Source organism: Panthera tigris, chromosome A1 (genome assembly GCF_018350195.1).
Source record: "Panthera tigris isolate Pti1 chromosome A1, P.tigris_Pti1_mat1.1, whole genome shotgun sequence".
In the NCBI taxonomy this organism is placed as follows: domain Eukaryota; kingdom Metazoa; phylum Chordata; class Mammalia; order Carnivora; family Felidae; genus Panthera; species Panthera tigris.
Window position 1 is genome coordinate 116491273 of NC_056660.1, and position 26449 is coordinate 116517721.

At 37.8% G+C, this 26449-nt stretch overlaps 3 protein-coding genes across 5 annotated transcripts in view; all 3 read left to right on the top strand.

The window, feature by feature from the left end:
- The window catches only part of LOC102955779 (protocadherin beta-3), a 31768-nt gene extending 8923 nt beyond the window's left edge, over nt 1-22845 (top strand). The window contains exon 2 of the mRNA XM_042985523.1: nt 22099-22845. Within this exon, the coding sequence (XP_042841457.1) occupies nt 22099-22110 (12 nt within the window). The 3' untranslated portion in view covers nt 22111-22845. The remainder of the gene's footprint in view (nt 1-22098) is intronic.
- On the top strand, nt 4110-26449 carry LOC102956068 (protocadherin beta-4). Of its 2 annotated transcripts, none has more exons than XM_042985503.1 (2): nt 4110-6974; nt 25965-26449. In XM_042985503.1, the coding sequence occupies exons 1-2, from the start codon at nt 4694-4696 to the stop codon at nt 26006-26008; spliced, it is 2325 nt and encodes a 774-aa protein (XP_042841437.1). In that variant the 5' UTR covers nt 4110-4693; the 3' UTR covers nt 26009-26449. The 2 variants fall into 2 exon arrangements, with proteins under 2 accessions (XP_042841437.1, XP_042841433.1); XM_042985499.1 differs by lacking the exon at nt 25965-26449 and adding an exon at nt 8046-8916.
- On the top strand, nt 14958-22182 carry LOC102956351 (protocadherin beta-5). Of its 2 annotated transcripts, none has more exons than XR_006217432.1 (2): nt 14958-17952; nt 22099-22182. XR_006217432.1 is itself a non-coding variant. In XM_042985505.1 (2 exons), exon 1 carries the CDS (start codon nt 15471-15473, stop codon nt 17856-17858), a length of 2388 nt encoding a protein of 795 aa, XP_042841439.1. In that variant the 5' UTR covers nt 14958-15470; the 3' UTR covers nt 17859-17876; nt 22099-22181. The 2 variants fall into 2 exon arrangements, 1 of the variants encoding a protein (XP_042841439.1); XM_042985505.1 differs by having other exon boundaries at nt 14958-17876; nt 22099-22181.

The window sequence follows — 26449 nt, forward strand, 5'->3', positions numbered from 1 at the left end:
AATATACCATATTAACAAAAAGGGAAAAGCCATACAATCATCTCAATTTACACAGAAAAAGCACTTTACAAAGTCTAACACCTTTTCGTGATAAAAACACTTAACAAATTAGTAAGAATAGGAAATATCCTCAACCTGATAATGGGCAATTATAAAAACCCACAGCCAACTTCATATTTAATGGTGAAAGATGAGAAATGAACAAGAATGCCCCCTCTCCCTGCTTCTATTTAATATTGTACTGGAAATCTAGCCAGGGCAATTAGATGAGAAAAAGAAAATCATTCAGATTGAAAAGAAGTAAAAGCATATTTGTGGATGACATGATCTTGCCTAAAGAAAATCCTCAGGAATCCACAAAAGTTACTAAAATTAATAAATGAGTTCAGAAAGGTTGGAGGATACAAGATCAACGTACAAAAATCAATTGTATTTCTATACACTAGCATTGGACAATCCAAAAAGGAAATGAAGAAAACAATTCCATTTATGATAGCATCAAAAAGAATAAAATGCTTAGGAACAAATTTAACAAAATAAGTGCAAGACTTGTACACAACAAAGCATCATTGAAAGAAATTAAAGCTGACTTAAATAAATGGGAAGTGTTCATGGACTAGAAGACTCGACATTGTTGAAATGATGATACCTCCCAAATTGCCAAATTGGTCTACAGGTTCAATGCAATCCCTATCAATATCCCAGGCAGATTTGGTTTTGTTTTTTTTTATTTTGGAAATTGGCATATTGACCTTAAAATTCATATGGAAATATAGGGGACCCAGAATAGCCAAACAGTCTTTGAAAAAGAACAACAGATTTGGAAGACTCATACTTCCTGAGTTTAAAGATGTATTGTGAGGCAGACATTAGATGTTTGAAATTTTTGATACATTAAACATATAATCTCTTTATTTAGTATGTCCTACAAGGAATTATTAGAAATTGTCTTAGACTACATCATAAATTTCTCAAGCCAAATTCTCATTATTCAAATATCTCCTTTCTAAATTTCCATTTCAATACATGTGATAAAAAATATCTTATAGATTTAGTTTGGAATTTTAGCTGATATTAATAATAATTTTAGTTTGCTTTCACCAGTGAGCTGTATCTTTTGCTTTATAGTTATTTCACTCAAATGGCAAGCCTGAGGTATCTAATTTATCTATCTAGTAGAAACAAATCTCAAAAATTTATAAGACTTTCTTACAAAATCCACAAACCATCAATATTAACCAATTATTAATGTTAGTTTAGTAATTTGAAATAATATTATTAAAGTGCAATTTAAGGAACTAAAAATACTAATTAATATCTAATACCTATTTCACCAATTAATTTCTCTTTCTCTCAACAATTAATGTTCAAACTCCTTCTACTTTCCCCCTTAAAAACAGCCCTCAAGTCATCAGGAAGTTTGAAAAAATTCTTGCTTTTTTTAAAACAAGTGAGAGTATTCAAAACTTCAGAGTATGGATTTTGCATTTTGAATTTTCCATCTACTTGTATTCAAATTCCTTTAAAATGATTTTTACCTTTTCTTCAATGAAATTTAAAGTTCTTGCCTATATTTTACCAGGGAGATATTAAAACTATTCTCTCTCTCTTTGTATACTCAAAATGGAAAAAATACTTTAAATGTCATATTTCAGGTCCTGCAAAAGTTGTGTAAATTGTATGAATCCTTCAGAATGGATAATGCAACTTTCCTGACTGCAATAGAATGGTTTTTTGGATGATCATTATTTATATCATTAACTCCTCCTCCATGCAGGGAAAATATAATAGGCTGTTTTTAAATTTAGCAGTTTATTTGGGGGGAATAATCTATGATGTAATATGTTAGACTGTCCTTTTAGGCCATCTTTCTTGATTTTAACTTCACATACTGATAACATTTCAAAAGAGCATACATAGATATCTTTTTCTCCAATAATTAAGGCTATAGGGAATTCATTAAATACGTCATTCTTAATTTTTTTTTACCTAATTAATGGTCACAACAAAGCACTATTAGTTTCCCCTCCAATTCCTAAGTTTTGTAAGCACCTCTTTTTGCTGGTTTCTAACTCTAAAGGAAGACAGACCATCTTGAAGATGGTCATCTTAGGTTAACTACAAACTTGAACATAAATATATCTCACCTATGATGTCTGTGTACCCAAGACTTAAATTTGGATCTACATTATCTAAAAAGTTGCCCACTTCTCCAATTCCACTTATGTAGATAAGAGAATAGATTCTGAAGCCACACACAAACAACAGTTTGAGTCCCAGCTCTGCCATTTCATATGATGTGTGATTATGGGTAGGTTATTTAAACCTAAATTTCTTCATCTATAAAATGCAGATGATAAGAGTGTCCACCTCATAAGGTTGTTGGGGGATAAAATGAATTAGTATATGTAATTGCTTAGAGTATTACATAGAATGGCATATAGAGACACATTTGTGTTAATATTATCTAGATTTCATTTGCTTTGGATTGACAAAAGGAACTGAAAAGAGTTGGTTTGCAACACTATTTGAATGTCAACAAATAGGAATAAGCAAATGAAATATAGTTTGAGATTTGTTCTGAACACTTTAATTTGAATCTAACTAGAACTTCATTATTATATTGTATTCAATTTGCTCTTTGTTTTGCCCAGGATATTTGTTTTCCATTTATATCTAAAATAATATCCTTGCTTTTTATTCTTTTCAGTATTTATTTCACTTAATGTTCATATATATATTGTATCTCCTCTGATTTGCCTTAAATGTAAAAGAATTCTAAAGTGTATTAATGTTATTATTGCCAATGCTGTATCTCTTATAGGAATTCATTAATAGAACTAGACTCAAAGTAAATTTAATTGAATAGTACTTAGCATGTACTATACTCTCATCTCTGAGAATTCTATATTTATTTTCAGACATGTTCATGGCTGCATACATGATCTGGCAATAATCTTACATATATAGAAACATGATCATTAGAGTGGATTAATTTATTTATTCAGCTGATATTTTTGAATGATCACCATTATCCAGGCTTCTTTCAAAAATATTTTTTAGGTTTATTTATTTTTGGGAGAGAGAGAGAGAGAGAGCGAGAGCACGAACAAGGGAGAAGCGGAGACAGAGAGAGAGAATCCCAAGCAGGCTCTGCACTCACAGTGCAGAGCCCAATGCGGGGCTTGAGCTCCCAAATCGAATCACCACCTGAGCCAAAATCAAGTGTCAGACACTTAACCAAGGTGCCCCCCAAAATATTTTTATAATACTTTCTGTCACTAACAGAATCTAAGATTATCATGCTTTTAAAATAACTCATTCTACATGAATTATAATTTATTAAGTTAATTAACTAATTAAATAAAATGACAGGGTATTTAAGGAGGGGAAATCCCATATGTGCCAAGATAAATGGCACTCCACTTAATATACTAATTGTAACCAACAAACTGGTTAACTGTATCTCAGTTAACTTACTGTATCAGGGCAATTACAATAGCTGCACACTGTGCTGGAACCCATTTTATAAATACGTTTCTTCTCTTTATGATATATGAATAGACAAGGCCTGAGGCACCCTTTGTTCACAGATTAAAATGTTTTAAATCAAGATTTCCTATCCACCCCCCACCCCGCAGTGAGTTGGTTGAAGAATATAGTATCTGGGATACAAAGGATGAATGTGCTAAGAAGCAAACATAAAATATAGATATCTATCTAACAAAGTAAGCTTAAACTTAAACCCTTTATCTTAACAAAATATTATGATTTTTATTCACTTGATTTTGTCTTTATATTATCCTGCTAATAGTCAAGTAGAGTAATCAAATCCTATACCCTTCAGTTTCCTTGTCGGTAAAACCCCTTTCATTTACTCTCCAAGTCTATTACTTGGAGAGAATAGAATCAAATTCTAATACTTTTTTATTCCTTCTGAATTTAATGTGGGTTTACACTGTAAAAGGATTCATAACAAATCAAGATGCCTCTTCATTCAACTATATTACTATTTGTACCAGTGTAGCGACATAGAAACTTTCCTTTGAAAAATAGTCTCCCTGAGACCTTGTGATACAGAACACCTTAACAAGCTTTTGCATCATCATTAATTCCTCACATACTTGGAAATAAACAAATGTAACTATTATGAATTATAATTTTATGAGAATTTATATCCCCTGGTTAGATTATGCAAAGGGAAAATGGAATTCTTTGAAGTTACACTGATTAGAATGTGGGGAGATCAGGGTATCCTGCTTTGTGCTCACAATTTCTCTAGCTCATGCAATATAATGAAGTAACCTTATATATTATGCAATTGGATGGAATAACAAGGTTTGTAAAAGTTATATACACCTTAAAAAATAGTTTACATTTGGACCCTTAACAAAATATGCTTTGACTTGAAAATATTAATTTCCCAATCAAGACGCAGGGTGGCGCTGCAGGCTAAGACTGTGAATAAAGAGCTGTAAAAAGCTCCGTATTCCTTTGTTGCAAAAAGGAATCAAATACACGGAAGAAGCTTTGCCACCCGTACTGGGTTACCAGCGAGTTTGGGCTGCGATAAACGAATTTAAGATTAAAGGCAACTTTGTGAGGATTCTGCCAAACAAGAAACCAGAATTTAGTATCTCCAGTTTTTTTGTGGTTGCTAGGAAGGTTTGGATGTAAGCGCCCGGACTCCAACATGAAGACGCCAGGGAGAATTCAACCAAACAGGCAAGTGGTGGCCTTTATTTTGATGGTGTTCTTGTCCCAGGCTTGCCAGGAGCCTATTCGTTATTCTGTGATAGAAGAAACAGAGAGTGGCTCCTTTATAGCCCATCTGGCCAAAGATCTGGGCCTGGGAATTGGGGAACTGACCGCTAGGTCAGCCCGGGTGGTGTCTGACGATGACAAGCAGCGCTTGCAACTGGATCGTCAGACTGGAGATTTGCTTTTGAAAGAGAAAATAGACCGGGAAGAACTATGTGGCTCTGTTGAACCGTGTGTACTGCATTTCCAAGTGTTGCTGGAAACGCCGGTGCAATTTTTTGAAGGAGAGTTATCAATCCAGGACATAAATGACCACTCCCCAGTATTCCCGACTGGGGAAATGCTCTTGAAAATACCGGAGAACAGCCAGCCAGGGACTCTGTTTCCGTTGAAATTAGCTCAGGATTTGGATGTGGGTAGCAATGGCCTTCAAAAGTACACTATCAGCCCCAATTCTTATTTTCATGTTCTAACTCGAAATCATAGTGAGGCCAAGAAATACCCAGATTTGGTGCAGGACAAAGCGCTGGATCGAGAGGAGCAGCCTGCGTTCAGCTTAACCCTCATAGCACTGGATGGTGGATCTCCACCTAAGTCTGGCACCATCACAGTGCGAATCCTGATCACAGACGTCAATGACAATGCTCCAGAGTTTGTGCACACCCCATATGAAGTACAGGTCTTGGAAAACAGCTCCCTAGACTCCCCAGTACTTAGTGTCTCAGCTAAAGATATAGATTCTGGAAACTTCGGGAGTGTTTCCTACGGCTTTTTCCAAGCATCAGATGAAATTAAACAAACTTTCTCAATTAATGAAGTCACAGGAGAAATCCGACTGACAAAGAAACTGGATTTTGAACACATTAAATCTTACCACGTACAAATTGAGGCCATAGATGGCGGAGGCCTTTCTGGAAAAGGCACTGTAGTCATACACGTGGTGGATGTGAACGACAATGCCCCTGAGCTTACCATATCTTCACTCACCAACTCCATCCCAGAAAATGCTCCTGAGACTGTAGTGTCTATCTTCAGAATTCGAGATAGAGACTCTGGAGACAATGGAAAGATGATTTGCTCTATCCCAGATAATCTGCCGTTCCTTCTGAAACCGACTTTCAAGAATTTCTACTCGCTGGTAACGGAGAGTCCCCTCGACAGAGAGAGCAGAGCCGAATACAACATCACCATCACGGTCACCGACTTGGGGACCCCCAGGCTGAAAACGCAGCACAACATAACCGTGACGGTCTCCGACGTCAACGACAACGCCCCCGCCTTCAGCCAAACCACCTACACCCTGCGCGTCCGCGAGAACAACAGCCCCGCCCTGCACATCGGCAGCGTGAGCGCCACGGACAGGGACTCGGGCGCCAACGCCCAGGTCACCTACTCGCTGCTGCCGCCCGCGGACCCGCAGCTGCCCCTGGCCTCCCTGGTGTCCATCAACGCGGACAACGGGCAGCTGTTCGCGCTCAGGTCCCTGGATTACGAGGCGCTGCAGGCGTTCGAGTTCGGCGTGCGCGCGGCCGACCGCGGCTCGCCCGCGCTCAGCAGCCAGGCGCGGGTGCGCGTGCTGGTGCTGGACGACAACGACAACGCGCCCTTCGTGCTGTACCCGCCGCAGAACGGCTCTGCGCCCTGCACCGAGCTGGTGCCCAGGGCGGCCGAGGCGGGCTACCTGGTGACCAAGGTGGTGGCGGTGGACGGCGACTCGGGCCAGAACGCCTGGCTGTCGTACCAGCTGCTCAAGGCCACGGAGCCCGGGCTGTTCGGCGTGTGGGCGCACAACGGCGAGGTGCGCACGGCCCGGCTGCTGAGCGAGCGCGACGCCGTCAAGCACAGGCTGGTGGTGCTGGTCAAGGACAATGGCGAGCCGCCGCGCTCGGCCAGCGTCACGCTGCACGTGCTGCTGGTGGACGGCTTCTCGCAGCCCTACCTGCCGCTCCCGGAGGTGGCGGCGGCCGAGGCGCGGGCCGACCCGCTCACCGTCTACTTGGTCGTGGCCTTGGCGTCCGTGTCGTCGCTCTTCCTGTTCTCGGTGCTGGTGTTCGTGGCGGTGCGGCTGTGCAGGCGGAGCCGGGCGGCGTCTGCGGGTCGCTGCTCGGGGCCCGAGGGCCACTTTCCGGGCCACCTGGTGGACGTCAGTGGCGCGGGGACGCTGTCGCAGAGCTACCAGTATGACGTGTGTCTGACGGGAGACCCTAGGACTGGTGAGTTCAAATTCCTGAAGCCGATATTTCCCAACCTCTTGGTTGAAGACACTGAGAGAGAAATAAAAGAAAACCCCAACTGCAGGAATAGCTTTGTATTCAGTTAAGGATTGTATTTGGTCAAGTCAGCCTCTCCTTAATTTTGGTCAACCTAACTCCCATTGCAACACCTTTCTTTTAAAAAAGTTTGTTGTCTAAATATGTGCACCTCTATTCCAAACCTATGGGTGTCCCTGATTGTGCCAAATTTTTCTCCTTTTATTAATATTCATTGGACTTGGCATTTTTAGTTAACTGATTAAGTATGTATATTCTCCATATTTGATCTTCTCTTGGTGATTAATCTTTCCATAACTGTAAATTACTCAAGTAGCATAAGAAGAAATTTTATTTAAATCGACTTCTTAATGTCTTAAAGCTTTTATGTAATTATGCATTTCTCTATATTTGTGGTGTTTGTCTTTACCGTTAACTTTATCTGTAGAGTGTTTGAAATACCTAGGCTTTGTTCATTGCTCTCCAGGCTCCTCCCTGAATAACCATAAGCATATAACTTATTTGTATCTCTCAGATTGTACATAAACATGCACTTCCATTAAAATATTAATACACTAAAATTGTGACTTTCTGTTGTGCACACCATGTATGCTAGAATTTAAAAAATGTATTTGATCGATACTTACATGGCACACTGTATGTATTCCATAAATACTAATAATAAATTTTAAAAATTATTCTCATAAATAATTGAAGAGAAAAATCTTCTATAATTTGGTATCAGGTTCACTAAACAAAACTAAGTCACTACTTGGTAAAATCCTTTATAACTATTTCAGAACCTTAAGTACACCTTAGATCCTTTCAAAGGATGCAAAACAGGAAAGGCATCATTACTTCCTTGTCCTTCCTTTTCCTCTGTAAATAAAAGTTCAAGTATAATGTATATTTCTTTTGGTTTTCCTGCAGCTTCTCCTCACCTTTCAAAAGAAAGAATTTCTTCTGAGTTTCTCTTATCCTATTCAGGTTTGATTATTGGCTGGTACAAGATTTTCACTTTAAATTACTTTGCAGACATGAACATCCGTTATCAACCAAATAATTATTTACCTTTGATGTCCAAGTTATCTTCTCTTCAGTGTAGCTTTGAGGTATTTTATTTCAATTTATCAGTTTTATGTTAAACTTTCATTGTAAGAAATAAGCATTATTTTGTCATTTTGGACAATAAGAACAGAAATAGAAATTAAATAAGAATGAACTTATCTTAAGTGTAATTGTTTTATGTTGTGTTCAGTAAGCCTAGTGAGCTGATCATGCGGTTTCCAACTAAATTTATATGGATATAAGTATAAGACCTCTTAGTTGAACTTTTGGTACAATGTGAGCAATTAAAGAGTCTGTTTTGTAGTCTAAATATTTTTAAATCTCATGGGTCATTCTACTGGAATTTAATTACTTGTACTTATTAACCTTGAATTACTTTTTTCTCTAAGGGTAAAGTGACATAAAAAGGGGAATTACTGGTTAAGTTATTCTTGAAACATAACTTTTAGCCTTCATCCAGTCTAAAAATTGAAATGAGAAAGCAATAAAAATGAGAACAAAATTAAGCACAAGTATATATGGACATAAATTTGGTAGTCAACTTTAACAACTACTGATTAGCTATTATATGAATAGCTTTATGTATGGTGACAAGAAATCTGACTGAACTGTTTATTAGCTATTATATGAATAGCTTTATGTATGATGACAAGAAATCTGACTGAAGCTTTCACCAGTGTATTTCACCATTATGAAAATCCAAGTTGACACTCTCTCTCTCTCTCTCTCTCTCTCTCTCTCTCTCTCTTTTTGTTTATGTCAGGAAATTCCCAATTGTATAATTGCCCAAATGAGACTGGCTAAATAAACACCCAGAACCCACCTTTATGAATTTGTAGGTAAATTTGTGAATTACTTTGTATATTATTTTATGGATTTCTGTATGTATTCATAAAGCACAGATCATTCTTTACCATAAAGCATAGGTCATTCCTTACACCAGACTTTGAAAATCAGTCATTATAATTTAGTAGTAAATATGATCCAAATAACTTGCACAAATGCCTACATTATGAAAAATTGGCCAGTTCTATTGTTGCAAAACAAAAATAAAGAATGGAGGCCAAATATCTTGATAACATTGTTCATTTCAATTCTATGTTTCTCACATGTTTCTGTTTTAAGTGCATCCTTTTCCCAGTGTTATTGATAAATAATTGAGAAATAATTTCATTATTAATAATATTAATAATTTTCATTGAGAAATAATTTACAGCACTGTAAATTTAAGGTGTACAGCATGATGCTTTGAATTACACATATTGTGAAATGATTACCACAATAGGTTCAACTAACTTCTATCTTATACATACATCTTTTACAGTTACTTTACTGTTTTTAGGCACAGCATTTGGTCAGTTTAACATATGCTGTTTTGGGGGCAGAAATTTTACTGAAGGCATTGTATAGGACTTTACAACCACTTTAAGGACCCCTCTTCCTTTACTACCAAAGTTACAAAATACAGATTTTAAAAAGCCTGAGGTTAAAAGTTATACACTTATTTGGTGGAATTCTGCTTACAGGTAGACTGGATGTATTATCTAACAGCAGAAACAACCACAAAAACTCGTTAAAATTCAGAAATTATCTGTTGGAAGCAACAGACAGCAGGTGTTATAATAAGAACAGAAAGGGCTAAGATTTCTGAAAAGGAGAATCCTCTAGTTGTGAACCGACTTCTACAGTCGATTTGCCCTGAGGAAATTTGCTAAGTCTTAGAACAGACAAAAGACTCTTGCTAGGGGTAGAGCACATTCATTAGCCTTCCGCAGACTGGAAGATTGAAGCTCAAGGCCAGTTTTCCCCTCAGGATACTTGTCAAACTCAGGGACATTCCATTTAGTCTTTTAGAAGACTAAAAACCTAAGTAAAAAAAAAAAATCTCTGAATAGCAGAGTGCACTTTTGATAGTCTTGATGCGTAAAGATTAGGGTTTAGAAACTGCCATGGGAAGGGACTGTGGACAATACACTAAGTTCTGAACTGGTAATTCTGGAGGGTTAGGTGTTATTAGGACTGCAAAGCAGCTTGACTAATTACAGTGCCTGTTTGGATTAAGGAAATTGGATTTCACATGATTCAAGTTAATGGGAAAAGGTGAACTCTTTTTGGAAAAAGATAATATCATCTGGATCCTGGACAGCTTTTTACATAAATATTGAGAATTCAATAAAAAAACTACTAGGAAGACATACAAAAAACTGGTTGACATGAAAAAAACCTAGAGAAAAAACAGACAATACAAACAGATACTAGAATTTACTGACAATGATGTTAAAATAAGTATGACTAATAGATTGTAAAGAATAGAGAAAATAGGGGCACCTGGGTGTCTCAGTCGGTTAAGTGTCCGACTTCAGCTCAGGTCATGATCTCACAGTCTGTGAGTTCGAGCCCCGCGTCAGGCTCTGTGCTGACAGCTCGGAGCCTGGAGCCTGCTTCAGCTTCTGAGTCTCTCTCTCTCTCTTCCCCTCCTCTGCTTATGCTGTGTCTCTCTCTGTCTCAAAAATAAATAAAAACATTTTTAAAAATTTTTAAAAAAAAGAATAGAGAAAACAAAAGAGAATTTCACCAGAGAATTGATATTTAAAATAGAAATTCATTACAGAACAGAAAAATATAATATCTGAAATTAAAAGCTATTAAGGTAGTTTATATGACTTAGTAGATATAAAGGAATACAGGATTAATGAATGAAAGACAGACCAATATAAAATATCCAAAAAGCAGCATAGGAAAAAATATTGAAAAATACAGAAACATATATGGCCTTTTGTTGCAACGTGGATGGAACTGGAGTGTTATGCTAAGTGAAATAAGTCATACAGAGAAAGATACCATATGTTTTCACTCTTATGTGGATACTGAGAAACTTAACAGAAGACCATGGGGGAGTGGGAGGGGGAAAAATTACAGAGAGGGAAGGAGGCAAACCATAAGAGACTCTTAAAAACTGAGAATAAACTGAGGGTTGTTGGGGGATGGGCGGTAGGGGAAAGTGGATGATGGACAATGAGGAGAGCACCTGTTGGGATGAGCACTGGGTTTTGTATGGAAACCAATTTGACAATAAATTTCATATAAAAAAGAAAGAAAGATACAGAAAAGAACATAATTGACAAGTGAGACATAATGAAAAACTCTAATATACATAGGATTGTAATCCTAAAAGGAGAAGAGATACTAGGAATGGAGAATAAGCAGTGTTTGAAGAGATAATGACGAAGAATTTGTACAAATCCTTCATCACCCAAAATGCTAAGGGAAACCCAGTCAATAGAAATAAAATACAGGGGCACCTGGGTGGCTCAGTTGGTCAAGCCTCTGACTTTGGCTCAGGTCATGATCTTACGGTTCGGTTCATGAGTTCCAGCTCCGTGTTGGGCTCTGTGCTGACAGGTCAGAGCCTGGAGCCTGCTTCAGATTCTGTGTCTCCTCTCTCTGCCCCTCCCATGCTCCCATGTCTGTCTGTCTGTCTCTCTCTCTCTCTCTCTCTCAAAAATAAACATTAAAAAATTTTAAAAAGAGAGAGAAATAAAATACAAAATACAACTAGGAAATATCATAGGAAAACTGCTGAAGACCAGCGTCAAGGAGAAAATCTTAAAAGCAACCACATAAAAATGACACATTACTCTTAAAGGAGCAACAGTAAAATTGAGAGCTGGCTTTTCAACATAAATCATGAAACCAAAAGACAAAGAAATGAGGTCTTTAAGGTCGTGGGAAAAAGAAACCAGATTAGCACTCTTCTATCATCAGAAAATATCCTTCAAAAATAAAGTTTTCAAACAGATAAAAACCAAGAGAATTAGTGATAGTCACATTTGCACCAAAACAAATGTTTTTAGTAGAATTCACTGGGTAGAGGGAGAACAGTCCTAAAGGAATCAGACTTGCAGGAAGAAACGAAGAGCAACAGGAAGAATAAATACAAATTAATATTGATTATACGAGGCAAAAACAGTTTCTTAAAAGATTTAAAATATATACAAGATTTAAATTCATGACAACAATAATGTAAAGGGGAAGATGATATAGATACAGTCGATGGGTTCTAAGGTTCTAAGAATGATCATGGAAGTAGTAAAATTAAAAAGTTTGTATCAGACTCTTGTAGATCAAAGATACATGCTTTAATCTGTAGGATAATTACTACAAAATTAACTAAAAAACTAACTGAAGGAAAATGAAAAATAACAAATATCTGAATAGTCTAAAAAGAACAAAACTTTAGGGACAAATAGAAAAAAATAGATGGTAAATATAAATAGAGAATTATCAAATATTACATCAATCGTGGTTAGATTAAATAATTAATTAAACAACCAAAAGTTTTCAGACTATGGGGCGCCTGGGTGACAGTTTGTTCAGCATCTGACTCCTGATTTCCACTCCAGTCATGATCTCAATGTTTATGAGTTTGAGCGACATGTCAGGTTCTGTGCTGACAGTGCAGAGCCTGCTTGGGATTCTGTCTCTCCCTTTCCCTGACCCTCCCCTGCTTGTGCTCTCTCTTTTTCTCTCTCTAAATAAACTTTAAAAAATGACATGATTGTACATATAAAAAGTCGTAAAGAATCACTTGATGATTAGGCTTAATAAATAAACTAGTTAGCAATTCCACTGGTTATAAGGTAGCATAAAATATAAATTGTATTTCTGATAGCAACAAAAATCCTAAAATTAAAAATCTTAAGTATAATTTACAATAGTTTAAAAAATATCAATTATCTAGAAACTAACAGAATATGTGTAAGACTTATATACTGAAAAACTATAAAATATTGAGAAAGGTTAAAGATCTAAATAAATAGAGGATATATAATTTTCAATAGTTGGAAGACTCAATGTTGGGAATATGTCAATTATCCCCAGTCTATAGATGGAATAAAATTCTAAACAAAATTTCAGCAGATTTCTTTGTAAAAATTGACAGGCCAAATCTAGAGATTATATAGAAATGCAAAGGGACAAGAAGAACCAAAACAATCTTGAAGAAAAAGAATGAAAGTGGAGGACTTATTTATTAAGTAATTTCTATACCTGACATGGGGCCTGAACTCACAACCCTGAGATCAAGAGTCACAAGCGTTTCTGACAGACCCAGCCAGATGCCCCAATAATAATGACTATTATAAAGCTATAGTAATTAAGAAAATATGGTATTGCAGGATAAATTAAGGGAAAAATGGAAAGAAGAGTCTTGAATAGACCTATGGTCACCTGATTTATAACAAAAATGACACTTCAAAAACAAAGGGGAATGAAACTTCTCAAAGGATAGTGCAAAATCTGGATATTTTTATGAAAAATGATGTAACCCTAACTTCATATGAAAAAAATTCTGGAATACTATAGCTCTAAATGTGAAAGGTAAAGCAATTGATTTTTCAAAAACGCCATACAAGAATATTTCCATGACCTTGAGATGTGCAAAGGTTTCAAGAGAACACAAAAAAGTGTTTTTTTTAATGTTTATTTATTTTGAGAGAGAGAGTGAGTGCAGGAGCGGGGTGGGGGGTGGTGCAGAGAGAGAAGAGAGAATTCCAAGCAGACTCCATGCCCAGCATGGAGCCAGACTAGGGGCTCATTCCAACAGACCATGAGATCATGACCTGAACCAAAAACAAGAGTGGGATACTTAACTGATTGAGCCACCCCAAGAACACAAAAAGTCTTAAAACCATAAATTAAAAAATATTGATAAATTAGACTAAAAATAAGAAGTTTTGTTCATCAAAGATAGCACAAGAGAACTAAAATGCAAGCCATAGAGTAGGAGAAGATATTTGCCATACTTACTTCTGAAAAAGTGCTTATACTCAGAATATAATAAGGAACTTCTAAAGATTGATAAGAAAAAAAGGCAAATGCCCTAAATAGGTAGATAGATTAATTAATCAAGGAGTTGCTAATTAAAGTTACAATATGATATCACTACACACTCATCAGGGTGGTTAAAATTAAAAGACAATATCAAGTGTTGACAAGGACATGGAACAACTGAAACTGTCATTCTTTGCTGGTTTTCATGGAACCACATTTGTAAACTTTTGCAATATCTGTTAAAGCTAAATATATATTCATGTCTTATAACACAGAAGTCTAAGTCGTAGGAATATATTCAACATAAATGCTCCCATAGACGCTAAAAGACATGTTCAAGAATGTTCATAGCAGCACTATCCAAAATACCCTCAAACTGGAGCACCCAATCAATTGGAGAATAAACAAATAGTAGTACAGTCATACAATAGAATAATATAAAGCACTGAGAATAAAATTAATTAGGATAGTGTGTAACAGATGAATTTTACAAACATAATGTTGAGTAAAAGAAGCCAAACATAAAAGAGAAATACTCCATAAGTCCATTTGTATAAAAGTTAAAAAAAAAAGAGGGGTGCCTGGGTAGGTCAGTCGGTTAAGCGAACGACTTCGGCTAAGGTCAAGATCTCGCGGTCCGTGAGTTCGAGCCCTGCGTCGGGCTCTGTGCTGACTGCTCAGAGTCTGGAGCCTGTTTCAGATTCTGTGTCTCCCTCTCTCTCTGACCCTCCCCCGCTCATGCTCTGTCTCTCTCTGTCTCAAAAATAAACGTTAAAAAAAAGAAACGAATCTATGATAATAGAAGTCAGAAGCATGCTTACATTTAGCAGGGAGGGTGATGAGCACACAAAAACAGAAGGGGGCTTCAAGGGTTTTGGTAACAGTTTTAATTTAGGTTCTACTTATACAAGTGTGCTCACTTCATGAAAATGTATTGAGTTGTACACTTAGAATGTGTACCCTTTTCTGATATGTATTTCAAAATAGTGACTTTTTAAAAATTGTAAACTTTTGTAAACATCAGTTATCACTTATTTCTTAAATATAATCAAACCCACAAGAGAAAGTTTCTTCTCAAAATGTATTTTATGAGGAACACTAATATATCATTTCAGTTTGTTCTGAAAAGTGTTCTTTTACTGAAAGCTAACCCAACAGATATTTCTTTAGAACTTCCACTACTTAAGAACTGGAGAAACGATCGGGCGCACTTCTGTGACTTAAAAGGACATTGGTATGACAACAGTTATAATTTGGAATGAAATGACAAATACTATATGCAATAGTAAATAAGGACGCCTGGTGGCGCTGCAGGCTAGGAGTATGAATGAAAAGCTCTGTGACTATGCCGGACGCCATTAAGCTGGGACTCAGAATAATGAATGCTTCCTGAAAGACGGAAGTATTTTAGGTAAGATCTAGGGGCAGATGTCTTCAGAGAGGACATCATTCTAGGGCGAGTCAGTCAGAAAGATCTAATTCAAGGTTATTTAACCAAATCATCTGGGTCGACCGTATACAGAGGTGAAGAAACTGCACCACATGAATTTGGTCTGAACAATGGAGACAGCGCTAGCAAAAACGCCACAGAAAAGGCAAGTTCTCTTTCTTGCTATATTGATGCTTTTGTGGGAGGCTGGCTGTGACTCAATTAGGTATTCCATTCCAGAAGAAACAGAAAGTGGCTCCTTTGTGGCCAACCTGGCAAAGGACCTGGGGCTCAGGGTGGGGGAACTAGCTACTCGAGGCGCGCGAATCCATTACAAAGGAAACAAACAGCTCTTGGAACTGGATGTAGAAACCGGGAATTTGCTGCTATATGAAAAACTAGACCGGGAGGTGCTGTGCGGAGTGACAGATCCCTGTATACTGTACTTCCAGTTATTACTGGAAAACCCAGTGCAGTTTTTTCAGGCTGATCTGCAGCTCACAGATATAAATGACCATTCCCCAGAGTTCCTAGACAAGGAAATGCTCCTCAAAATCCCAGAAAGCGTTCAGCCTGGGACTGTATTTCCTTTGAAAATAGCTCAGGACTTTGACATAGGTAGCAACACTGTTCAGAACTACACAATCAGCCCCAACTCCCATTTTCATGTTGTCACTCATAATCGCGGAGATGGCAGAAAATACCCAGAGCTCATGCTGGACAAATCGCTGGACCGGGAGGAGCAGTCTGAACTCAGTTTAACCCTTACGGCGCTGGATGGTGGGGATCCACCTAGGTCCGGGACCACTGCAGTCCGTATTGAAGTCGTGGACATCAATGATAATGCCCCTGCGTTTTTACAGTCGCTCTATGAGGTACAGGTCCCGGAGAACAGCCCCCCAAACTCCTTAGTTGTCGTTGTCTCTGCCCAAGATTTAGATGCAGGAACATATGGGAATGTACGCTACACTCTATTCCAAGGCAATCAAGTTATTCAACCATTTGTAGTAGACGAAATAACAGGAGAAATTCATCTGAAAAAGGCATTGGATTTCGAGGCAACTCGATACTATAACGTGGAAATTGCAGGCACAGACGGTGGGGGCCTTTCAGGAAAATGCACTGTAGCTATAGAAGTTGTGGATGTGAATGACAACGCCCCCGAACTGACCATGTCAACGCTCACAAGCACAACCCCAGAAAACTCCCCAGAGACTGTAGTTGCTGTTTTCAGTGTTTCTGATCCAGACTCCGGGGACAACGGTAGGATGGTTTGCTCCATCCAGAACGATCTTCCCTTTCTCTTGAAACCCACATTCAAGAACTTTTACACCCTAGTTACAGAAAAGCCACTGGACAGAGAAAGCCAAGCCGAGTACAACATCACCATCACGGTCACCGACTTGGGGACCCCCAGGCTGAAAACGCAGCACAACATAACCGTGACGGTCTCCGACGTCAACGACAACGCCCCCGCCTTCAGCCAAACCACCTACACCCTGCGCGTCCGCGAGAACAACAGCCCCGCCCTGCACATCGGCAGCGTGAGCGCCACGGACAGGGACTCGGGCGCCAACGCCCAGGTCACCTACTCGCTGCTGCCGCCCGCGGACCCGCAGCTGCCCCTGGCCTCCCTGGTGTCCATCAACGCGGACAACGGGCAGCTGTTCGCGCTCAGGTCCCTGGATTACGAGGCGCTGCAGGCGTTCGAGTTCGGCGTGCGCGCGGCCGACCGCGGCTCGCCCGCGCTCAGCAGCCAGGCGCGGGTGCGCGTGCTGGTGCTGGACGACAACGACAACGCGCCCTTCGTGCTGTACCCGCCGCAGAACGGCTCTGCGCCCTGCACCGAGCTGGTGCCCAGGGCGGCCGAGGCGGGCTACCTGGTGACCAAGGTGGTGGCGGTGGACGGCGACTCGGGCCAGAACGCCTGGCTGTCGTACCAGCTGCTCAAGGCCACGGAGCCCGGGCTGTTCGGCGTGTGGGCGCACAACGGCGAGGTGCGCACGGCCCGGCTGCTGAGCGAGCGCGACGCCGTCAAGCACAGGCTGGTGGTGCTGGTCAAGGACAATGGCGAGCCGCCGCGCTCGGCCAGCGTCACGCTGCACGTGCTGCTGGTGGACGGCTTCTCGCAGCCCTACCTGCCGCTCCCGGAGGTGGCGGCGGCCGAGGCGCGGGCAGACCCGCTCACCGTCTACTTGGTCGTGGCCTTGGCGTCCGTGTCGTCGCTCTTCCTGTTCTCGGTGCTGGTGTTCGTGGCGGTGCGGCTGTGCAGGCGGAGCCGGGCGGCGTCTGCGGGTCGCTGCTCGGGGCCCGAGGGCCACTTTCCGGGCCACCTGGTGGACGTCAGCGGCGCGGGGACGCTGTCCCAGAGCTACCAGTATGAGGTGTGTCTGACGGGAGGCTCGGAGACTAGTGAGTTCAAGTTCTTGAAGCCGATTATCCCGAACTTCCCTCCCCAGGGCATTGGAAAGGAAATGGAGGAAAACGCCACCTTCCGGAATAGCTTTGGATTCAATTAGGGATCTGATCACAATGCCGTGAGTTTTGTCATTTATCTCTAATTTCCCCAAATACCGAGTTTGAGAGCGTCATGGAGAAAAATCCCACCTTCAGGTATGATTTCCCTGAATTTATCCTTTTCAACTTTATCTTGCCCAATTTTGGGAAAACTGAATTCTCTGTCACTGCATCTATGTATACACAGTGCCATCCCAAATCTATGCATGCTGTTGACTTTCCTAAAATGTTTGCTTTTGATGGTATTTGTCAGGATAAGCTGTCTTAATGAAATCAAATACTGTTTTTCTCTGTATTCTGTCCATTCTGTTTCATCACACTGTTTTTGATGCTAAATAGCAAAAATAAAAAGGTTTTACATAATTTTATTTTGTTTTCAAAGGAATACATGCAAATGATAATGAATGTAATATGTGAGAAAACTTGACAAAAAGCAACAATGTTCTAACTACTCTTCTTTCCTAGCTTTCATCCATACTGGCAAACATTTTTTAAACAATTTTTATTGAATTATACATACAGAAAAGGGAACGAATCATAATTTCAATGTGTTTTCAGAAAGTTAATATACTTGGTACCAGCATCTTGGTGGTTAGTAATGAAACGTTACTAACATTTCAGGTGCCACACAAATTACCCCTTAAAGTCACTACCAGCCCAAGTATAACAATATCCTGACTTCCAATACTATGATTTACTTTTGCCTGTTTTGAATTTATATAATTGGAATAGTAGAGTATGAACTGCTTTGTGTCTGGCTGATTTCACTCAACATTATGTTTATGATATTTGTCCATGACAATGCTTTTAATTTTAGTTTTTCATTCTCATTGCTGTATAGTATTCCACTGTATGAATATTTTACAATTTATGACCCATCCCACTATAGACGGATATTTGGGTTGGTGCACAGTTTGCCTGTTTGAATAGTACTACTTTGAACATTCTCATACACGTCCTTTGGCAAACATGTATATGCATTTCTGTTGGTATATACCTAGGGGTGAAATTGCTGCTCATTTAGTAAGTACATGTTCCCTTTTTGTAGATTCTTCCAAATAGTTTCCAAAGTGGTTGTACCAGTTTACACTGCTCTCAGTACTGTCTGGATGTACCAGTTCCTCCATATTTTTGCCAACACTTTCATTTTATCCCATTGGAAAGTACCTTTAAACCTTTTATTTCTAGTCCTTCTTATATTCTTTTTTTATTACTAAAGAATATGTTTGTAACCTTTTCATAAAGTCTAAACAATTTCCTTAATTTTCTGCTACTGTTGTCTAGTACCTAGCACACTTAAAACTTCTCTCATTCATCCTTTACATAGAGCTCTGTCACTATTTTCCAGTACTTCCCTGAGCAAGCTGAAACCCTCCACTTATTGTTCATAACAACAGTTCCTTTCATTTACTTGTCTGACAGAAAAAATACAATTCTTATTTTTTTCTCTTACTTCTTTCTCCCTTACACTTTACAACCTCTGTCAAATTAACTTACACTTTTATATAGTCCAGATTGATGACATTTTTACTCTATAACCATAGCTAAGAATAGAATTCCCCCCTTTTGTCTGTATATCTGTTGTAGAATCTGAAATCAATATTAAAAATTCACTTTTAATGACCATTATATTATGAATGCCCTGTACCCAAAGATCACAAGGACACACTGGATCAGAACAAAGCTGAGTTTATTGACTTGTTGTAACAAGGGAGACTGCACGTTCTGGGAAAGCTTTGGTCACCTTAGTAATAGCTCCTTAAAAAAGTATAAGGCTTTTTTGTTTGGTAGTTTTGCATAGGGCTCAAGGAAGTAGCCCTGGACTGGATGCTTCCAGTGAATGGGAGTAATTCTATTATAGGGTATCTTATTGAATTGTATTCAGGAAATGAGAAGAACAAAGGGAGGTTAAAATGTAATTGTTTTTTTAAAAACCAGCATTCAATCATAATCAGCCAGGACAGAGTACTCTGGGCATTGTTTTGGTTTATACAACGTTCTTGTTTTTGACTGTGCTCAAGCATGATCATGATGTCATCTTATTGCAGTTTTGTTCCATCTGATCACAATCCCTCTTTAATGATGTTGTTCTGTGAAGTTGTTTATATTCAACAGGAGATCATGGCCTATTTGTGAGTGCCACGCCAATTCCTATGTATAAGAGACTGATTTGCTTAAAATATTCATTGCACTATAAAATTCCTAGAAGAAAGCATAGGAGAAAAGCTTCATGACATTGAATTTGGTGGTGATTTCTTGGCTTTCACACCAGAAGCACATGGAACAAAGCGAAAATAGACCAATGAGACTACATCAAACTTAAAAAATTTTGTGCACCAAAGAACACCATCAACAGTGAAAAGGCAACCTATGGAATGGGAGAAAATATTTGCAAATACTATATCTGATATGGGGTTAATGTCCATAATATTTAAGAACTCCTACAACCCAACAAAAACAAAAAAATCAAATAACCTGATTAAAAAATGAGCAAAGGACTTAGATATTTCTCCAGAGATGATATGCAGATGACCAACAAACATATGCAAAAATGTTCAACATCACTAATCATCAGAGAAATGGAAATCCAAACCACAATGTAGTGTCACCCTACACACATTAGGACGACTGCTATCAAAAAAAAAAACCAAACCAGAAAATAGCAAGTGTTCAAAAGGATGTGGAGAAACTATTCCCTCCGTGCACTGTTGGTGAGATTGTAGAATGGTGCAACTGCTATAAAAACAGTATGAAGTCTTCTCAAAAAAGTGTAAAAGAGAACTTCTATATGATCTGGCAATCCCATATCTGGGTATATACCTAAAGGAATTGAAAGTAGGGTCTCAAAGATATTTGTGCACCCATGTTCATAGCAGCAGTATTCACAACTGGCCAGAGATGGAACCAACCCAAATACCCATGTATGGAATCTTAAAAAAGGAAGGGAAGCCTATCACATGCTACAACATGGATGAACTTTGAGGGCATTATTCTAAGTGAAAGAAGACAGTCACAAAAAGGCAAATACAGTATGATTCCACTTATATGATGTATCCAAGGTTGTTAAATTCATACAAACAGAAAGTAGAATGGTGCCTACCAGGGACTGGGGGAGGAGGAAAAGGAGAGTTTTTGTTTGATGGGTATAGAGTTTCAGATTTGCAAAGTGGAAACGTTCTGGAGATCTGCTTCCCAACAATGTGAATGTACTTAACACTATGGAACTGTATACCTCAAAATGGTTATGATGGTAAATTTTGTGTTACATTTTTTAACCGCAGTAAAATACATTGCTCATTGCAGAGCCATATTACTTAAGGACTGTATTTTCTGCTCCTTTGATCTACTGTTGTGTTTCTGTGCCATTGAAAATACAGTGTTCGTAGAATCAAGATAAAATAAATTCACCATTTTATTTTATTTTACTTTACTTTAGGTTACTTTTTCTTTTTTAGAGAGAGAGCACAGAAGTGGGGGACAGAGGCACAGGGAGAGAGAGGGAGAGGGGGGGATCCCAAGCAGGCTCCATGCTTAGCACAGAGCCTGATGTGGGGCTTGATCCCACAACCCTGGGATCATGACCTGAACAGAAATCAAGAGTCAGATTTGGCCAACTGAGCCACCCAGGTGCTACAGATTCACCATTTTAGACTCCATCAGTTGGCTTTACCATATCTTCAAATATTTCTAAATAATTCAGGTTCCCATAACTCTTGCCCGAAGCTCTCTTTCTGCTTCTGTCTAGACTAAATGATCTCTAAATGTGTACAAAACTATCATCTTGTTTTTATACCTCTCCTAGTTAAGCCCATTGTTTGATAGATTACTTATCTCCTATTTTTAAAGCCCTCTCTGTGCTACAGTATATCCTCAAGTGGATTCCTAAGAGAGGGCACATGAAAAATAAACTCTGTCTCTGCATGTCTGAAAATGCATTTAGTTTTCTTTTACACTTAATTGATGTGCTATATAGCATATATGTCATTTAATGTCCGAAAAATTCTAAAAATTCCTGCCTTTTCATATCTGGGATCATTTCATCTCTACTATTATTTCCTTAATAACTGTATTCCTAACTTTATTTTTTTCTGAGCCTTGTGTTTTGTCAGATATTGAACATTCTCAATAATATCTCTAGTTTCTTATATTTCTCCTTTATTTTACATCTTTGGTTTTTCCTCTCCATCCTCTTTTAAAGTGAGTCCCTCACTTTATTTTGAGCATTTCTGTTTCTTCCCCTAGGAGAAGTGTTGATATTTGTTGCTACAGGATGCAGGGATATCCTGGCAACTTCACAGCAGAAGAGTGACATGCTGAAAACGGGAAAAACCTCATGACGTCAAATCTGGTAATCCACACCAAATTTCTGAAAACTAAAGAGAAGGAAAAAATCTTGATGGCAGTGACAGTAGATTTCTCACCAAAAACCATGGGAGTCAGAAACAAGTGACACATATTTTTCAAGTGCTGAAAGAAAAGAAATGTTAAAAGAATCATATATCCAGTGAAAATATCTTTCAGGAAGAGAATTTGTTGCCAGTAGACCTACCCTAAAAGACTGGCTGACGGAAGTTCTCCAAACAGAAAGGAATCAATTAAAAAAAGAGTCTTGGAACATCAGGAAAGAAGAACACAGTAAATAAAAATACGGTTAAATGCCATAGACATTCCTTCTCCTCTTGAGTTTTCTAAATTATGTTTGATGGTTGAATCCCAAATTATATATGATTATGTCTGATTAGTTCTAAGTATATATTGAAGAAATACTTAAGACAGCTTTAAATGGGGGAGGTTAAAGGGAGGTAAGTTTTCTACCCTTCTCTTGAACTGGTAAAATGACATACCAGTAAACTGTAATAAGTTAAGTATGGAGCAACTACTATAAAAGCTATACAGTGTGATACACCAAAAAACGCTATAGATAAAGTGGAATTCTAAAAAAGTGTTCTAATAAACTACAAGAAAGGCAGGAAAAAGAAAACAGAAACAAAAATCAGAACAAATATAAAAGAAAAAATAAAATGTCAGGCTTAGGCTCTAATATATCAGTAATTACATTTAAGGTAAATGGTCTAACATATCAGTAATTACATTTAATGCAAATGGTCTGAACACACCAATCAATACAAAGAGATTGATATAATGTGTTTAAAAATGACCAACTGTATGCTGTCTACAAGAAACTTCAAATATGATATAGGCAAGTTGAATGTAAAAAGATGGAAAACATATTATGCAAATGTTGATAAAAATGTATTAGGAGTGGCCATACTAATGTCAGATAAAGTGACATCAGAGGAAAGAAAATGACCAGAGACAGAGTAGGACATTAGGTAATGATAAAAGAGGACAGAGCATTCCTAAATACGTACACATATTTACAAACAACAAAGGTACAAAATATGTGAAGCAAAAACTGACAAAACTGAAAGGAGAAATAGATCTACAATACAAGTTGGATACTTCAATACAGAAAATCAGCAAGAACACAGAACCGAACAACACCCTCAACAGGATGGATCTAATCCATATTTACAGAACACCTAGCCAAAAATACCAGAATACACATTCTTTTCAAATGCTTCCCAAAAGTATGCAAGATAGACTGTGTAAACAAGGCCATACACAAACTTCAATCAATTTAAAAGAATTGAAATCATACAGTGTGGGTTCTCCATTCACAATAGAATCAAACTAAAAAATCAAACATAAAGTAACAGGAAAATCTTCAAATGCTTGAAAACGAAACATTTCTAATTAATCCATGGATCAAAGGCAAAGTCTCAAGGAATATAAAAAATACATCAAGCTTAACTAAAAATGAAAAGACAACAAATTAAAATTTATAAGACACAGCTAAAGCAGTGCAGAGGGACATTTATAGCACTAAATGCATATTAGAAAAGAGGAAGGGGCTCCTGGGTGGCTCACTCGGTTAAGCGTCTTGACTCTTGATTTCAGCTCAGATCATGATCTCACAGTTCGTTTATTGAGTTCCAGCCCTGCGTGGGACTCATCACTGATGGTGTGGAGCCTGTCTGGGATTCTTTTTCTCTCCTTCTCTTTCTGCCCTGCCTCTGTGCACATGTGATGTTTCTCTCTCTCTCTCTCTAAAACTTAAAACAATTTTTTAAAGAAAGGAGGAAAAGTCCCAATCATCTAATCTCCCACCTCCAGAATCTAGAAAAATAAGAGAAAAATAACCCAAAGCAAGCAGGAGAAGCAGGAGGAAGAAAATAGTATAAATAATAGAAGAAACCAATTAAATTCCAAATAAAAATAATAGAGAAAATCAATGAAATAAAAAGTTGATTCTTTGAAAAAATAAAACTGACAGATATCTAACAAGGAAGTCTTCTTCCCCAAACATTTGAGATTTCAAATGTGTTTAGCATCAATTCCTTTATATTTTCAGACTTTTATGCATCATTTCTTTCTCCCATCAATTGAGAGGGTTCTTTAAGTGATTGCTTACATGTCTCCATCTTTGCCCTGAGTCATTGTTTTTTCTTGCATATAGTTAAATGAGATTTTAAGAGATTTATAACAAAATTAAAGAGTTCTAAGATGAACCATGAGGGTTGGTCTTTATCTTTCATTTTTAGTAAACTTGAAGAATTTTTAAAATGTATAATGGAATGAAAGGAAAACAAACATTTGTAGCATAAAAATGGAAATCAGCTTGATCAGCTATGCAATAATTATAAGCTAACTAAATAAAATTAAGTTTAATATACTTTATAATGTTTCATCAAAGTATTATTTCAGCTCTTTGATAATAATCAGTTAATCTTAATGATCTGTCACTTCACATAAGCATACACGAACATAATAAGTATTGGTATGAGTATTGGAAATGGTGTTTTTTTACATTGTTTCCCTTTACATGTTGTGTCTAGAGGAAACCAAGGTTTTGCCACCTAATTATTAAAAATAAGCTGGAATATGAGTAAGAAGGTTCCCAATGAATGAAGGAAACCTTCTATATCTTGAAAGAGTTGTGGGTTACATGGATGGATCCATTGTTAAAATGGCACAGTTAAGATTGGTGCATTTGAATTTGTGTAAATGTTACCTTAAAACAACTATACAAAAATAAACATTGACTGGGAGGCGGAAGGTGGAGGGAAAGATATAGATGAAGCAAGACAAGATGTTTTGAAGCTGGGTGATGTGTACATGGAAGTTATGCTGTTTGCCTTGTATGTACTGAACTTGTTCCACAATAAATGCTAATGAGTTATTACTTGTGAGACAAGTTGATAAATGTCAATTCAATTCTACTCTAGCAAAGCAAAACAAAAGAGAGTAAAACAGAGACGCATTCTCCTGAAAGAATCTAAAGTAATCCATTTCCATAAAAAGGCAGTTTCTTCACATACCAACTGACACCCTTGGAGGATACATTAAGATATTCTGTTCTTCTTTCTATAATAAAAAGCAATGTTCTACAAGATATTTCAGTGATCTAAACTGAGTTCTACAAATGCTTTACTGCTAGTAAAATTTGCTTTAAAATGAAAAATTATTCAGTAAGCTATCTGTGAAGATGTGTGGTGGTGCTGCAGGTCAAGAGAGTAAATAAAGGACTGCACAGATGTCAGGGATGCCGTTAAGCTGGAATCAGAATATCCATTGAAGGAAGGAAATCTTTAGGGTTGGACTAGAAATAGCTGTTTCAAAGAAGAAACTACACCCATATAATGTGTTTATGGTTGTTGGTTTTACTTCATCAGTTTATTTTGTCATTCATACCCTCAAGGAAATCTATTCTCAGTAACATTTATCAAGTGAACCATAGAGACTGGTCACCATAATCTTATTTTTTTATCCTTCTGGATATATAGAGTGCTTTTTAAGTACAAAATTATTTCATATGGTCAGAGTTTAGATTTTATTTAGCTTTACTTATTTTACCTAGAGTTGAAACATTTTGAAAAAGATCCTCAGTTTTAATCTTTCATCATTTTGGCTCTTACCTGAAGTGAAGTTTGGTTGAACTCAGTTGATTTAATCTCTCAATATATATGAAATCAATCTGAAATGAAATTATGCTTGGCGCATTTTGTGTTGTTATATGTGCACTGACCCAGTTCATGTATTTTCAGGATGTTTAAAGACATGTTTTCCTATTAATCTGAACAGAAACTGAGGAGATAGAAATGGATAAAGCCATGATGAACCATCATTGAATTCTGTGGAATCCACTCAAGTGTAATTCACCTTTCACATTACCTTATTTGATGTTTATTTATAGAAACTCATGTCATCTTTGTTGTGGGAGGGTGGTAGAGGTGAATGTTTATTTTCTGCATTGCATTATGTCCTTACAACAGGATAATATATTTGGGCCTCGATTAATTACTATAGGAGTTAAATTTGATTTAAAAATTACAATAATACAAACAATCCTAATAAAAATCATGACCAATTCTACCTGTACAAAATGAAGTAAAATCCCAAGATGTGTACTCATGACAGACAATTGATTGTTGCTAGTTCCTCTTTTAAATAATTGAATTGATTAGATACTTCTATCTTAAGTATTTCTTGGCCTCAGTTTTCCTTCTAATAGCCTAATTCTTTCCTTTAT

Coding starts and splice junctions, on each gene's coding strand:
- LOC102956068 (XM_042985499.1), top strand. CDS start 4,694: ATGAAGACGCCAGGGAGAATTCAACCAAACAGGCAAGTGGTGGCCTTT. Junction 6,975..8,045: donor GACGGGAGACCCTAGGACTG/GTGAGTTCAAAT, acceptor ATTACTTTGCAG/ACATGAACATCCGTTATCAA.
- LOC102956351 (XM_042985505.1), top strand. CDS start 15,471: ATGGAGACAGCGCTAGCAAAAACGCCACAGAAAAGGCAAGTTCTCTTT.